The sequence below is a fragment of the Diorhabda sublineata genome, chromosome 4, assembly GCF_026230105.1.
Source record: "Diorhabda sublineata isolate icDioSubl1.1 chromosome 4, icDioSubl1.1, whole genome shotgun sequence".
In the NCBI taxonomy this organism is placed as follows: Eukaryota; Metazoa; Arthropoda; class Insecta; order Coleoptera; family Chrysomelidae; genus Diorhabda; species Diorhabda sublineata.
Window position 1 is genome coordinate 37313100 of NC_079477.1, and position 13145 is coordinate 37326244.

At 28.8% G+C, this 13145-nt stretch overlaps 2 protein-coding genes across 3 annotated transcripts in view; one reads left to right on the forward strand and one right to left on the reverse strand.

Moving 5' to 3' along the window:
• LOC130443009 (peptide-N(4)-(N-acetyl-beta-glucosaminyl)asparagine amidase) overlaps positions 1-13145 on the reverse strand; it is a 17637-nt gene continuing 4492 nt past the window's right edge. The window contains exons 1-9 of one of the 2 annotated variants that reach the window (XM_056777447.1): positions 5197-5563; positions 5037-5141; positions 4820-4985; positions 3948-4123; positions 3706-3888; positions 3325-3647; positions 1639-1928; positions 1420-1578; positions 1-262 (exon numbers count right to left, since the gene is read on the reverse strand). In XM_056777447.1, the coding sequence (XP_056633425.1) occupies positions 93-262; positions 1420-1578; positions 1639-1928; positions 3325-3647; positions 3706-3888; positions 3948-4123; positions 4820-4985; positions 5037-5141; positions 5197-5418 (1794 nt within the window). In that variant the 5' untranslated portion in view covers positions 5419-5563 and the 3' untranslated portion in view covers positions 1-92. Of the gene's footprint in view, positions 263-1419; positions 1579-1638; positions 1929-3324; positions 3648-3705; positions 3889-3947; positions 4124-4819; positions 4986-5036; positions 5142-5196; positions 5564-13145 lie in introns of those variants that run through there. The other variant, XM_056777448.1, reaches the window with a different exon arrangement.
• Positions 5953-7072, forward strand: LOC130443010 (AP-3 complex subunit sigma-2). Its single transcript, XM_056777449.1, has 4 exons — positions 5953-6088; positions 6142-6233; positions 6289-6580; positions 6688-7072. Exons 1-4 carry the CDS (start codon positions 6020-6022, stop codon positions 6808-6810), a joined length of 576 nt encoding a protein of 191 aa, XP_056633427.1. The 5' UTR covers positions 5953-6019; the 3' UTR covers positions 6811-7072.

Consider the following 13145-nt stretch of genomic DNA (forward strand, 5'->3'; position numbering starts at 1 on the left):
AAATAATTTTTAAAAATATATTTTGTAGTTTTACTTATATTTTAGGATAAAAACTTATACTTCGTGTGGAAGAATTAAAATTAATTATGTCTTTAGGGTAGAAAGGTAAAAGTTAAATTGAAAGGATAGGAAGTACTGTCAATGGACTGTCTGAATAGTTGGGCGTGTTGCCAGGAAGTGTCACCTTTACCTCCTGATACTATAGCTTCTACTGTTAATGTTTTTATGTCCATCAAATTGTCTAGTGACATTTTCGTTTCGCCTAAAATGAGGGAAAAAATATTTTGTTTTGAAAATTGCAGGAATTTACGTGATTTTTACATGTAAAAACGAAATTACACTGAAAAAAATTTGCCCAAAATTTTTATTAAGAGAAAAAATGAATTTACGAAAATTCATAAAATGTGCAAATGTTTTTTTTTCAATTTTTTAAGGGCGAGATCTATTTTTTGCATTACTTTATACATGAAAACAAAGTTACACTGAAAAAAATGGTCCATAACCTTGAAATATGTACAAATAAAAGTATTCAATTTGGGGGGTAGAAAACGTTGAAAATTATTTAAAAATTTTATATTTTTTAGATTTTTATAAGAATTAATTTTTTTTTGTAAAAAATTGAAGTTTTGAGATTTTACGTCAAAACATCGGAAATTTGAAAATTTTGATCGAAAATAAGTAGAAATAAAAAATATTCAATCTGTGGGACAAGAGACGTTGAAAATTATTTAAAAATTAATTATTTTAAAGATTTTCATAAAAATTTAGTTTTTTTGTAAAAAAATTAAGTTTTGAGATTTTATGGTAAAACATTGGAAATTTGAAAAATTTGGATAAAAATTTTTTTGCAATTTTTGAAAAGTACAATTTTTTTGAAATTCACGAGACTTTTACATATTAAAACAAAGTTACACTCAAAAAAATTCAATTCAATTTGGGGGGTAGAAAACGTTGAAAATTATTTAAAAATTTTATATTTTTTAGATTTTTATAAGAATTAATTTTTTTTTTATATTTTTATAAGAATTAATTTTTTTTTTTGTAAAAAATTGAAGTTTTGAGATTTTACGTCAAAACATCGGAAATTTGAAAATTTTGATCGAAAATAAGTAGAAATAAAAAATATTCAATCTGTGGGGCAAGAGACGTTGAAAATTATTTAAAAATTAATTATTTTAAAGATTTTCATAGAAATTTAGTTTTTTTGTAAAAAAATTAATTTTTGAGATTGGAAATTTAAAAAATTTGAATAAAATATTTTTCATATAATTTAAATTCCATATTAATGCGCATTTTAATGAAAAAAAAAAGATTTTGTATGCAAAAAGTGAAAAATCTCGAACAAATGATAATTAATTATATCGGAAATATAAAAAATGATCCATAAAACGACAATTAAATAAAAAATAAATAGTTTACCTTTAGGAAGTGTTACCATATTGTCACCATACGAAATTCTAATGGTAACTAGACCGTTTTCGAACGTTTCGTGTCCAAATTCCAAACGTACATTGTCCAATTTCCTACCCGAACTATCGATTCGAAACACCCACCTAACCTTACCATCCAAAACACCATCTAAAATCAATAATTCGACAAAAACCCCCTTTTTTACATATATTTTGTTTTCAATTTTACCGTTTCTAGCCAAATAAACCATTTTCCAATCGTTCTCGATTTTCCTAAACATATTTTCGACCTCGTAAGCACCCAGGTTCCAATCGTCGATTTCTAATGACGTGCCACTTTCGGTACCGCGTTTATATTTATTCAAAGCGCACGAATAACTAATCGATACAGTGTTGCCATTATTTTCCGACGGTTTTATTTCCCATACGTATTCAGACGATTTTCGCATTTCTCCTCTGGCCAATCGCCAACTTTCCGAACCGGAACTTCGTTGTCGTGAATCGCCTTCTTTCGATGTCCTGAAAACATTTTTTTATACGCGCCCTGTACGTTCAAAAACGATATTTCCTCATATTTTCGTTAAAAACGCTAAATCCGACAACGGTGCATAATGACATAAATACGAATCCAAGCCAAAAAAATTCGAAAATCTATTGAAAAATCTATGGACTTGGCAACGCCGCTTGTGACTATTAAGATACAATTTATAGAAATTCGCATATCAATACGAAAAATCGGTAGACTTGGCAACGCCGATCCAGGTATAACATGTTAAAACTCTAGATCTAATGAAACATCACTAGATTTGGCAACATTTAACTATGTCATCGAAAATATCATCAGATTTTAACTGAGAATGATGAAAATTACAGATACAGATGTGGCAACGTTGCGTATAACATCGATATTGGTGAATTTCTCGATAAAATCAGTAGACTTGGCAACGTCGTTTTTTTTTATTTGAAACGTTTAATTCGTAGATTTTCTGAACAATCGGTGGACATGGCAACGCTGCTTACGGTATAATATTTCGACTTAGACTAAGTTTCCTACACGTTAAATCGGTTAGTTAAATCAATAGATGCATACAGTATCGGAATTGGTGAATCTCCTGAAAAACCAATAGATATGGCAACGTTGCACATAGCGTCGATATTTGTCAATTTACTGAAACGACGATGGATCCGACAACGCTGCTTATGGTATGAAATTTCACTTGAGATTCAGTTTATCAGAATTAGAGAGATCGAAGTCGACGTATTGACAGATGGTGTGTCAAATCGGTAGGATTACTGAAAAAAAGTAGACTCGGCAACCCCGATTCTGGTATAACACGTTAAATCGGTAGATTTACTGAACGAACGGTGGACATGGCAACGCTGTTTATATACATATGGCATCGATATCGGTAAATCGGTAGATTTGTCAACGTTGCATACGAAATCGATATCAGTTAATCTCCTGACAAATCAGTAGATATGGCAACGCTGCTTAGGGTATGACATTTCGACCGACATATTGACAGATACGTCAAATCGGTCGATCTAACGAAAAGAAAGTAGACTTGCCAACGCTCTAATTTGATCTACTAAAAAATACATATTCGGCAACGCCGCATATGACATTGGAAAATATCCTGAAAGCAATCAGTTGAATTTGCAACGCTGCTTATATTTTGACACAGTTTATAAACTCAGAGAAATTTTATAATATTAATAGTTAACATGTCAAATTAGTAGATCTACTGAAAAATAAATAGACTTGGCAATGCTGCGATAATAATATGATATTTTTATATTTATTATTATCGTGTATTTCACTCCGATCCGCTTCTCGATTATTAACTCTTAATGTGTTATTTATTGCAATTTTATTTTATCTAAATTATACAGTGTGATCCAAAAGTTGACTCACCCTTCGGATAAAAATTCCGCCAATTCCATAGCGTTCCTTTTGACGAGATACGCCTTCCTGTATATCGACAAATTTTTCTGCCTCTCGGTTCTAATTTTAAAAATTTCGTTCAAAAGTTGCGCCTCCGTACATTGTTTCCTCCTACCGAGTACTTCCTGGTATTTAGTCGTATATCTCCAAGTGACGTCTTGGATATCGTCTACTGAGTAAGCCATGACGTAGGAGAGTTTCTTATTCCAACCGTTTTCGTACACCAAAGGAGTATCGAGGATATTTTCGCAAGGATCGCAATGCAACCAACGTTTTTGCGCTATTGAAAACACCTAACACAAAACATAAATCTACAGGGTGATTTATCATTTATATCATACTGATTCATACTTCGGTCCATACGTGGTCTTCTTCGTCGACGACAAATCTGGTATCCCACCCCATGGCGCGGCAACATAATGTAAATACGTCCGCCCATTCACCACATCTGCCACGTCTCGTTTCCAAAAGGATATTTAGGTCGTTGTATCGCGGAAACGGCGTAAATTTTTGACATTTCGTACATTTATGCATCTGTCAAATGTCAACCAAAAATTTATACCGATTTAGGGCTATAGTGCTATAATACGCACCTCTACACGGTCAGCGTACATATGAGGATTTGAAGTGACGTGGGACATTACAGTTTCGCCTCGGCAAAATTCGCAAGGTAAAGTATTTACCCAATCGAAAAAATCTTCTTTGAACCACCTCAATAATTCGTGAATTAACGTATCTTGTAAAGATATATTAGGTTCTGGTAAATGATCTGCGGATAGAGTTCAGTTAGAGAAAAACCTTGAGAATGAAGAATGAAATTTTTTGATGTTTCCAGAATGGTACAAACTATAGATTTAGGACTTATTTAACACAAAAAATCAAATGTGATGTTTCTAAAATAGTAAACTAAAACAAATTTGATATATCCAGAATGGTAAAAATTGTTGATTCAACATGAAGAATGAAATTTGATGTTTCTTTATAATACAAAATTTCGCGATTCTGTTTAGCAGAATTCTTCCAAAAGTCAAAGCAAGATCAAAAATTGAATTTTTAACAATAACTATTTTATTTCACAAGTTCTCCAAATCTTTCGAAGGAATTAGAAGGAAGCTAATATTGTGTGGATAAAAATCAAGTTAATTCGGATATTTTCATGGGTTTTTATGAAACCTATTACATTTTACTCGTTAAAAAGTGTCTCAATTTGCATCAACATCAAGAATTCAAATTTTAGTCAATAAAAACCACAAAATAAAACTCTCAAAAGCAATAAACTGTTGATATAGGATCTATTCAACTAAATATACAAGGTGATACTTTTAAAAGAAGAAATCAGAAGAATATATCAATATTTCCAAGGGAAACAAAAATTATATACATATTTGACTGAATAATTATTTAATTCTGGCGAAAAATGCAATAAAAAAAGAAAATTGATAAATAGAGAACAAAACCTACTCACTTTTTTTACAATCCCAGTGAATGGCTCTCAATTTTTTTTGCGCATCTTCCTCTAATTGCCATATAGGCATTAAATCCAATATTCGTTTTTGCACTTGTTTATTTTCATACTTAATCATGTTAGCTGAATAGTTTTGTAATCTATGTAACAACGAATTTGAATGAGTCTACGAAATAATTGAAATTATTGCCCGTTTAAATTTATGAAATGCACTTACTATTTCACGCTGTTTCTGTTTTGGATTCAAAGTTACGACCAATTTTCGAAATTCTTGAACACGATTTATAGGAATATCGATAGGCATTTCAAAATAGGCATCTTTCTGTAAAAAAAATATTCTAATTCACCTACTGGTTCATAAAAACGTACGAACGTACTTCTTGAAAACCCATGATTGTTAATAACTCCTTTCCTCCATCCCTGCATAAAATTTTATTATTTATTGTCGGATTAGTTTTCTGTAACTTTCGGATTGTTTTATCTGTAGGATTTCCTAAAATGTTATCTGCAATTTTACACAATATCTTGATGGTTTCTTCACGTTTTTCCGCCGGATTTTGATAAAATTTCGCTAACACATCTTTCATATATTGACTCATTTTTATTAAAATATAGTCCACTGATACAACTTTAACCAGATAAGATACAAGCGCTTAACAAAAAATACACAAATCATCAACATTTATTTTTGACATTAATGTATTATTACAGGTTATGATGTTGTTAGTATTACAAACCACGTACGGTTACTTTTTGAAGCCAAACCATATCGATTATTATAAATGACACAAATAAGTGTATACGTTTTTTACGATTATTTTTTTAATTGTAAGTATTTTTAATGAAAACCAGTTTAAAATAACGTTTCGAAATATCTTAATAAAAGCCGAAGTATGTCGAAATGTCAATATCAAGAATAATCATGACTAAATTTATCAAGTGTAGTAATTGTGAATTTGTTCTTATATTTTTACAATAAAAAAACAACATATTATAATCGAGTTTTTATATAGATACAAATTGTGTTTAAAAAATTATCCTTAATGTATGACGTTATTACTTTAACCGTGATATTCATGTATATTTCCTAATACAGATTAAACGTCAATGTCAAATGTCACAATATATTGAAATATGTAAACTATATTATTTTTTTACGTGTAAGATTTGTAATTTAAAAATTTAATTGAATTAGTTATAATGATAAAAGCTATTCTAGTCTTTAATAATCATGGAAAACCGAGACTTTCGAAGTTTTATCAATATTTTGTAAGTTTTTCAGGTTAAATATGAGTAAAACGTTTATTTTTAACTACTTCTAGGCAGAGGATATGCAACAGCAAATAATAAAAGAAACATTTCAATTAGTTTCTAAAAGGGAAGATAATGTTTGTAATTTTTTAGAAGGCGGGAGGTATTTTCAAATTATATCCAATTTATTATCCAGATAAACCAAGTATTATTTTCAGCTTAATCGGTGGTAGCGATTACAAATTAATATACAGACATTACGCCACATTGTACTTCGTATTCTGCGTAGATTCCTCCGAAAGCGAATTGGGAATATTAGATCTAATTCAGGTGTTTGTCGAAACATTAGATAAATGTTTCGAGAACGTATGCGAATTAGATTTGATTTTCCACGTAGATAAAGTGCATTATATCCTCAACGAACTCGTAATGGGTGGAATGGTCTTGGAAACAAATATGACTGAAATTCTTACGCGGATTGAAGACCAAAACAAAATGGAAAAACAAGAGGTCAGTTTTAAACTTTATTATTATATCATATTTAATTAAATAACGTGCAAACGGACGTTTTTTTTAATATATATATATATGATCTTTTTGTTTTTATTGATTTCCAGGCGGGTATAACCGCTGCTCCAGCGCGGGCTGTTTCGGCTGTTAAAAATATGAACATTCCTCAACAAATAAAAGATATAAAGTTACCCGATTTACCGCAGGCCATCAAAGACCTAAAATTCTGACCTCGATTAGGAACAGAATTCCAGAATGTTCATATTATACCGCCAGATTCTCGATCGCTTCTGGAAGAATCTTCTTCTGTTAAATACACTTGATATATATTGTATCTACAGGGTGTTTCTGATTTAGAAACGGGAATTTTCTCTTTGTTACACTATTTTGAAATGATTTTCGATTTTTTAATGTATCGATTGGTTTAATTACTTTTTTTTATATATAATTTAATTATTTTTTTAGTTAAAATGTTTATAAATATATTATTAATTCAAGTTCATTGATTATTTATTTGAATTCCCCTGTAACTTTGGCATAAAGAACCTTTAGAAGTTTTCATACTTTTATCCCACCCTGTATTACGAGTCTATAAAATAATTTCGAATTTCGCCTATTAAAAGCAAATTTACGATTAGATTTGATAAAAAAACTTCCTAAAGACTCTGTAGACGATATAAATATGCAGGGTGTCCCAATTTCGTGACTAATGTTGTTACATCCTTTATTATAGATAATACATATTATTGAACTACTTAATTTATAAACTTTCCTGTATTTCGTATTGAATTTGAAATTTACCACACAATATCTAGGATGTAATAAACTTACCTGATATAAACTAAAGTAAATCTAACCTCGTCAAAGCTAAATGTAAACCTAACCTAAAGAGGGCTCAGGTAAACCTAACCTAATTGGAGTTAAAGTTAATCCAATCGAAGCCAAGTTAACAATCAAAGCTGAAGTAAACCGAAACTAATGTAAATCTAACCTAATCAAAGGTAAATGTATCTAAAATGAACGTTATCTTGTCTAACCTAAAGTAAATCTAACCAAATTGAAGGTAATGTAAATTCAACCAAATTGAAGCTAAAGTAAATCTAATCAAATTGAAGCTAATGTAAGCATAACCTCGTTGAAGCTAAAGTAAATCTGACCATATCGCAGCTAAAGTAAACGTAATCCAACCAAACCGGTTTCTTCTCATTTTAAACTAGCGAACCGAAAGTCAGTCAATCCAATTATCGATAAAACCGGAAGGAAGTACTAATTTCCTACACCTGGAACATCGATAAATGGGTTTTACGACCTCGAAAACGCTGAACTAACTTATTTTTATTATGATTCTAAACCGGACAGGTGTACAGTATAGATTTTTGTACATTTCTTCAAGTTTGTCCATTTTTTCTTACTAAAAGTTTATTAAATACCGGGCGAATCACATAAAATATTCAATTACAAAAACTTATTAATAAATTTCAACAATAATAACAAATTTTCAAACTAAAAAATAACATTTCAATTTTTTTTTTTCGCCCCGTAGAAATAATATACGACGGATTGTATCAATACTGTATACGGTATTAAAAGACCTTTCGAATTAGGTATTAAAAGACCCACTTCTTAATTAAAATTCAATGAAAAATCAACTCAATTGTCTATAAAATTTTAGACTCACTCTGTATATAAATATGGATTATTTTATACAGAATATTGAAGTTCTTTATTTTCAATTTTGACAAATGTAGATTTTCTGATATTTCGGCATTAATTTCGTATACACTATATATGAAAAATAGCAGAATTTATAAGTACGTTTGTAACATAAATTTGTTTGGTCATCTGTATATTATTTAGAGGCATTCGAATAGAAAAAAATTCACGATTTTCGTCAATAATTATTCATATTTCATACTCGTATTTACAAAACGGACACTTTCAATACAGAAAATATACGAAAATAGAAATTATAAAAAAATAATACAGACACACGAAACGACAATTAGGTTATTTCCACATGCTACAAGAAATGAAATAATAAACAATGCGGTAATACGCGTGCGCCGTCGAATTCAGGGCTCGGGTCAGTTTGGGAATTGCCATCGATAAGGAAGGACGCGTCCAAAAGTTCGGGCAGTAAAATATTTCTATTGGATTTTTGGTTGATGGTTGATAATTATGAAAGAAATTTCGTTTGGTAAGTCAATATTTATGATAAAAATTATAAAATGTATCTTTGGAATGGAAAATTTCGATGTTTTTCGTGATTTCCAGTGAGTTTTCCTCGAAAATTTCCTCGTATTGAGTTAGATTCAAGTGAATTTTGAGATTTTGTATATTTTTTTGTAAAAAAAAAACCGAAATTTTTAATTATATTCTTGCTGCTAGAAAGTCATTCGTTAATTTTTTGTTATCAAGTTAATTTACGCCCTTTTGAACTATTTGTGTTTTAATTTTGTTTATTATATAATCAGAAATGGTTTTGAAAAATTGATTTGAAAAAAAAATAGAAAAAATCGATTAATAATAAAAATTATTAACTGTTTGTTTTGAATGTCAAATTTCGATGTTTTCCGTGATTTCCAGTGAGTTTTCCTCGGAAATTTCCTCGTATTGAGTTAGATTCAAGTGAATTTTGAGATTTTGTATATTTTTTTGTAAAAAAAAAACCGAAATTTTTAATTATATTCTTGCTGCTAGAAAGTCATTCGTTAATTTTTTGTTATCAAGTTAATTTACGCCCTTTTGAACTATTTGTGTTTTAATTTTGTTTATTATATAATCAGAAATGGTTTTGAAAAATTGATTTGAAAAAAAAAAAAAATAGAAAAAATCGATTTAATAATAAAAATTATCAACTGTTTGTTTTGAATGTCAAATTTCGATGTTTTCCGTGATTTCCAGTGAGTTTTCCTCGGAAATTTCCTCGTATTGAGTTAGATTCAAGTGAATTTTGAGATTTTGTATATTTTTTTGTAAAAAAAAACCGAAATTTTCAATTATATTCTTGCTGCTAGAAAGTCATTCGTTAATTTTTTGTTATCAAGTTAATTTACGCCCTTTTGAACTATTTGTGTTTTAATTTTGTTTATTATATAATCAGAAATGGTTTTGAAAAATTGATTTGAAAAAAAAAAAAAAATAGAAAAAATCGATTTAATAATAAAAATTATCAACTGTTTGTTTTGAATGTCAAATTTCGATGTTTTCCGTGATTTCCAGTGAGTTTTCCTCGGAAATTTCCTCGTATTGAGTTAGATTCAAGTGAATTTTGAGATTTTGTATATTTTTTTGTAAAAAAAAAACCGAAATTTTTAATTATATTCTTGCTGCTAGAAAGTCATTCGTTAATTTTTTGTTATCAAGTTAATTTACGCCCTTTTGAACTATTTGTGTTTTAATTTTGTTTATTATATAATCAGAAATGGTTTTGAAAAATTGATTTGAAAAAAAAAAAAAATAGAAAAAATCGATTTAATAATAAAAATTATCAACTGTTTGTTTTGAATGTCAAATTTCGATGTTTTCCGTGATTTCCAGTGAGTTTTCCTCGGAAATTTCCTCGTATTGAGTTAGATTCAAGTGAATTTTGAGATTTTGTATATTTTTTTGTAAAAAAAAACCGAAATTTTCAATTATATTCTTGCTGCTAGAAAGTCATTCGTTAATTTTTTGTTATCAAGTTAATTTACGCCCTTTTGAACTATTTGTGTTTTAATTTTGTTTATTATATAATCAGAAATGGTTTTGAAAAATTGATTTGAAAAAAAAAAAAAAATAGAAAAAATCGATTTAATAATAAAAATTATCAACTGTTTGTTTTGAATGTCAAATTTCGATGTTTTCCGTGATTTCCAGTGAGTTTTCCTCGGAAATTTCCTCGTATTGAGTTAGATTCAAGTGAATTTTGAGATTTTGTATATTTTTTTGTAAAAAAAAACCGAAATTTTTAATTATATTCTTGCTGCTAGAAAGTCATTCGTTAATTTTTTGTTATCAAGTTAATTTACGCCCTTTTGAACTATTTGTGTTTTAATTTTGTTTATTATATAATCAGAAATGGTTTTGAAAAATTGATTTGAAAAAAAAAAAATAGAAAAAATCGATTTAATAATAAAAATTATCAACTGTTTGTTTTGAATGTCAAATTTCGATGTTTTCCGTGATTTCCAGTGAGTTTTCCTCGGAAATTTCCTCGTATTGAGTTAGATTCAAGTGAATTTTGAGATTTTGTATATTTTTTTGTAAAAAAAAACCGAAATTTTTAATTATATTCTTGCTGCTAGAAAGTCATTCGTTAATTTTTTGTTATCAAGTTAATTTACGCCCTTTTGAACTATTTGTGTTTTAATTTTGTTTATTATATAATCAGAAATGGTTTTGAAAAATTGATTTGAAAAAAAAAAAAAATAGAAAAAATCGATTTAATAATAAAAATTATCAACTGTTTGTTTTGAATGTCAAATTTCGATGTTTTTCGTGATTTCCAGTGAGTTTTCCTCGAAAATTTCCTCGTATTGAGGTGAATTTTGAGGTTTTATATATTTTTTTTGTAAAAAAACGAAATGTTCAATTATATTTAAAATATATTATATATTAGATTCTAGTGAATTTTGAATTTTTGAACATTTTTTTCGTTTATTTCAAATTTTCGGAAATTAACAAAAAATGAAAAAAACCATTTTTGATATCTTATAATTCGATTTTTATAATAACTATTAAGTTAAAATATTTTTTTATAATAATATGAACCTTATAACGACTATTTATTTACAATAAATCATTTTTTTAACCTCGTATATATAAAATTCCAGAAATATAAATCGTAATTAATTAGAAGTATCTTTTTTTTCTAGAATTAAATTAAAAAAATATCCCAATTCATATAATTACAAGGTTCTACACGGTGTTTAAAAAATAACTTGATAGTTTGGAAAAACCAATTATTTAAATGAGAAAAAGTTTTTCCAGACTCCAAAATAATCTGTTAATAGGTAATAGTATATGTTTTAATTGTTTTTTATCTAATAATTTACACTTTAGTCAGTTTTTTTTTGGGAAAAAATCGAAAATATTGGAAAAAATGTTAATTTTTTTTATTTTTGAAGTCTAATTTACTTGGGTATGGAAGCGGACAGGCTTTTTTTAACTCAAATCAATCTATAGTTACCCCTGAGTGCAATTGGGGAAAAATAGATTGAAAAAAACAGGGAAAATACCGGAAATATTGGTGGAAATGACAAATTTTTATAAGTTTCGAAAGCAATACGTTCAAAAAAGACTAATTTACTTGGGAATGAAAGCGGACAGACCATTTTTAACTCAAATCAATCTATAGATACCCCTGAGTGCAATTGGAGACTAATAGCTCAGAAAAAAACAGGGAAAATACCGGAAATATTGGTGGAAATGACAAATTTTTATAAGTTTCGAAAGCAATACGTTCAAAAAAGACTAATTTACTTGGTAATGAAAGCGGACAGACCATTTTCAACTCAAATCAATCTATAGTTACCCCTGAGTGCAATTGGGGAAAAATAGATTGAAAAAAACAGGGAAAATACCGGAAATATTGGTGGAAATGACAAATTTTTATAAGTTTTGAAAGCAATACGTTCAAAAAAGACTAATTTACTTGGGAATGAAAGCGGACAGACCATTTTTAACTCAAATCAATCTATAGTTACCCCTGAGTGCAATTGGAGACTAATAGCTCAGAAAAAAACAGGGAAAATACCGGAAATATTGGTGGAAATGACAAATTTTTATAAGTTTCGAAAGCAATACGTTCAAAAAAGACTAATTTACTTGGTAATGAAAGCGGACAGACCATTTTCAACTCAAATCAATCTATAGTTACCCCTGAGTGCAATTGGGGAAAAATAGATTGAAAAAAACAGGGAAAATACCGGAAATATTGGTGGAAATGACAAATTTTTATAAGTTTCGAAAGCAATACGTTCAAAAAAGACTAATTTACTTGGGAATGAAAGCGGACAGACCATTTTTAACTCAAATCAATCTATAGTTACCCCTGAGTGCAATTGGAGACTAATAGCTCAGAAAAAAACAGGGAAAATACCGGAAATATTGGTGGAAATGACAAATTTTTATAAGTTTCGAAAGCAATACGTTCAAAAAAGACTAATTTACTTGGTAATGAAAGCGGACAGACCATTTTCAACTCAAATCAATCTATAGTTACCCCTGAGTGCAATTGGGGAAAAATAGATTGAAAAAAACAGGGAAAATACCGGAAATATTGGTGGAAATGACAAATTTTTATAAGTTTTGAAAGCAATACGTTCAAAAAAGACTAATTTACTTGGGAATGAAAGCGGACAGACCATTTTTAACTCAAATCAATCTATAGTTACCCCTGAGTGCAATTGGAGACTAATAGCTCAGAAAAAAACAGGGAAAATACCGGAAATATTGGTGGAAATGACAAATTTTTATAAGTTTCGAAAGCAATACGTTCAAAAAAGACTAATTTACTTGGTAATGAAAGCGGACAGACCATTTTCAACTCAAATCAATCTATAGTTACCCCTGAGTGCAATTG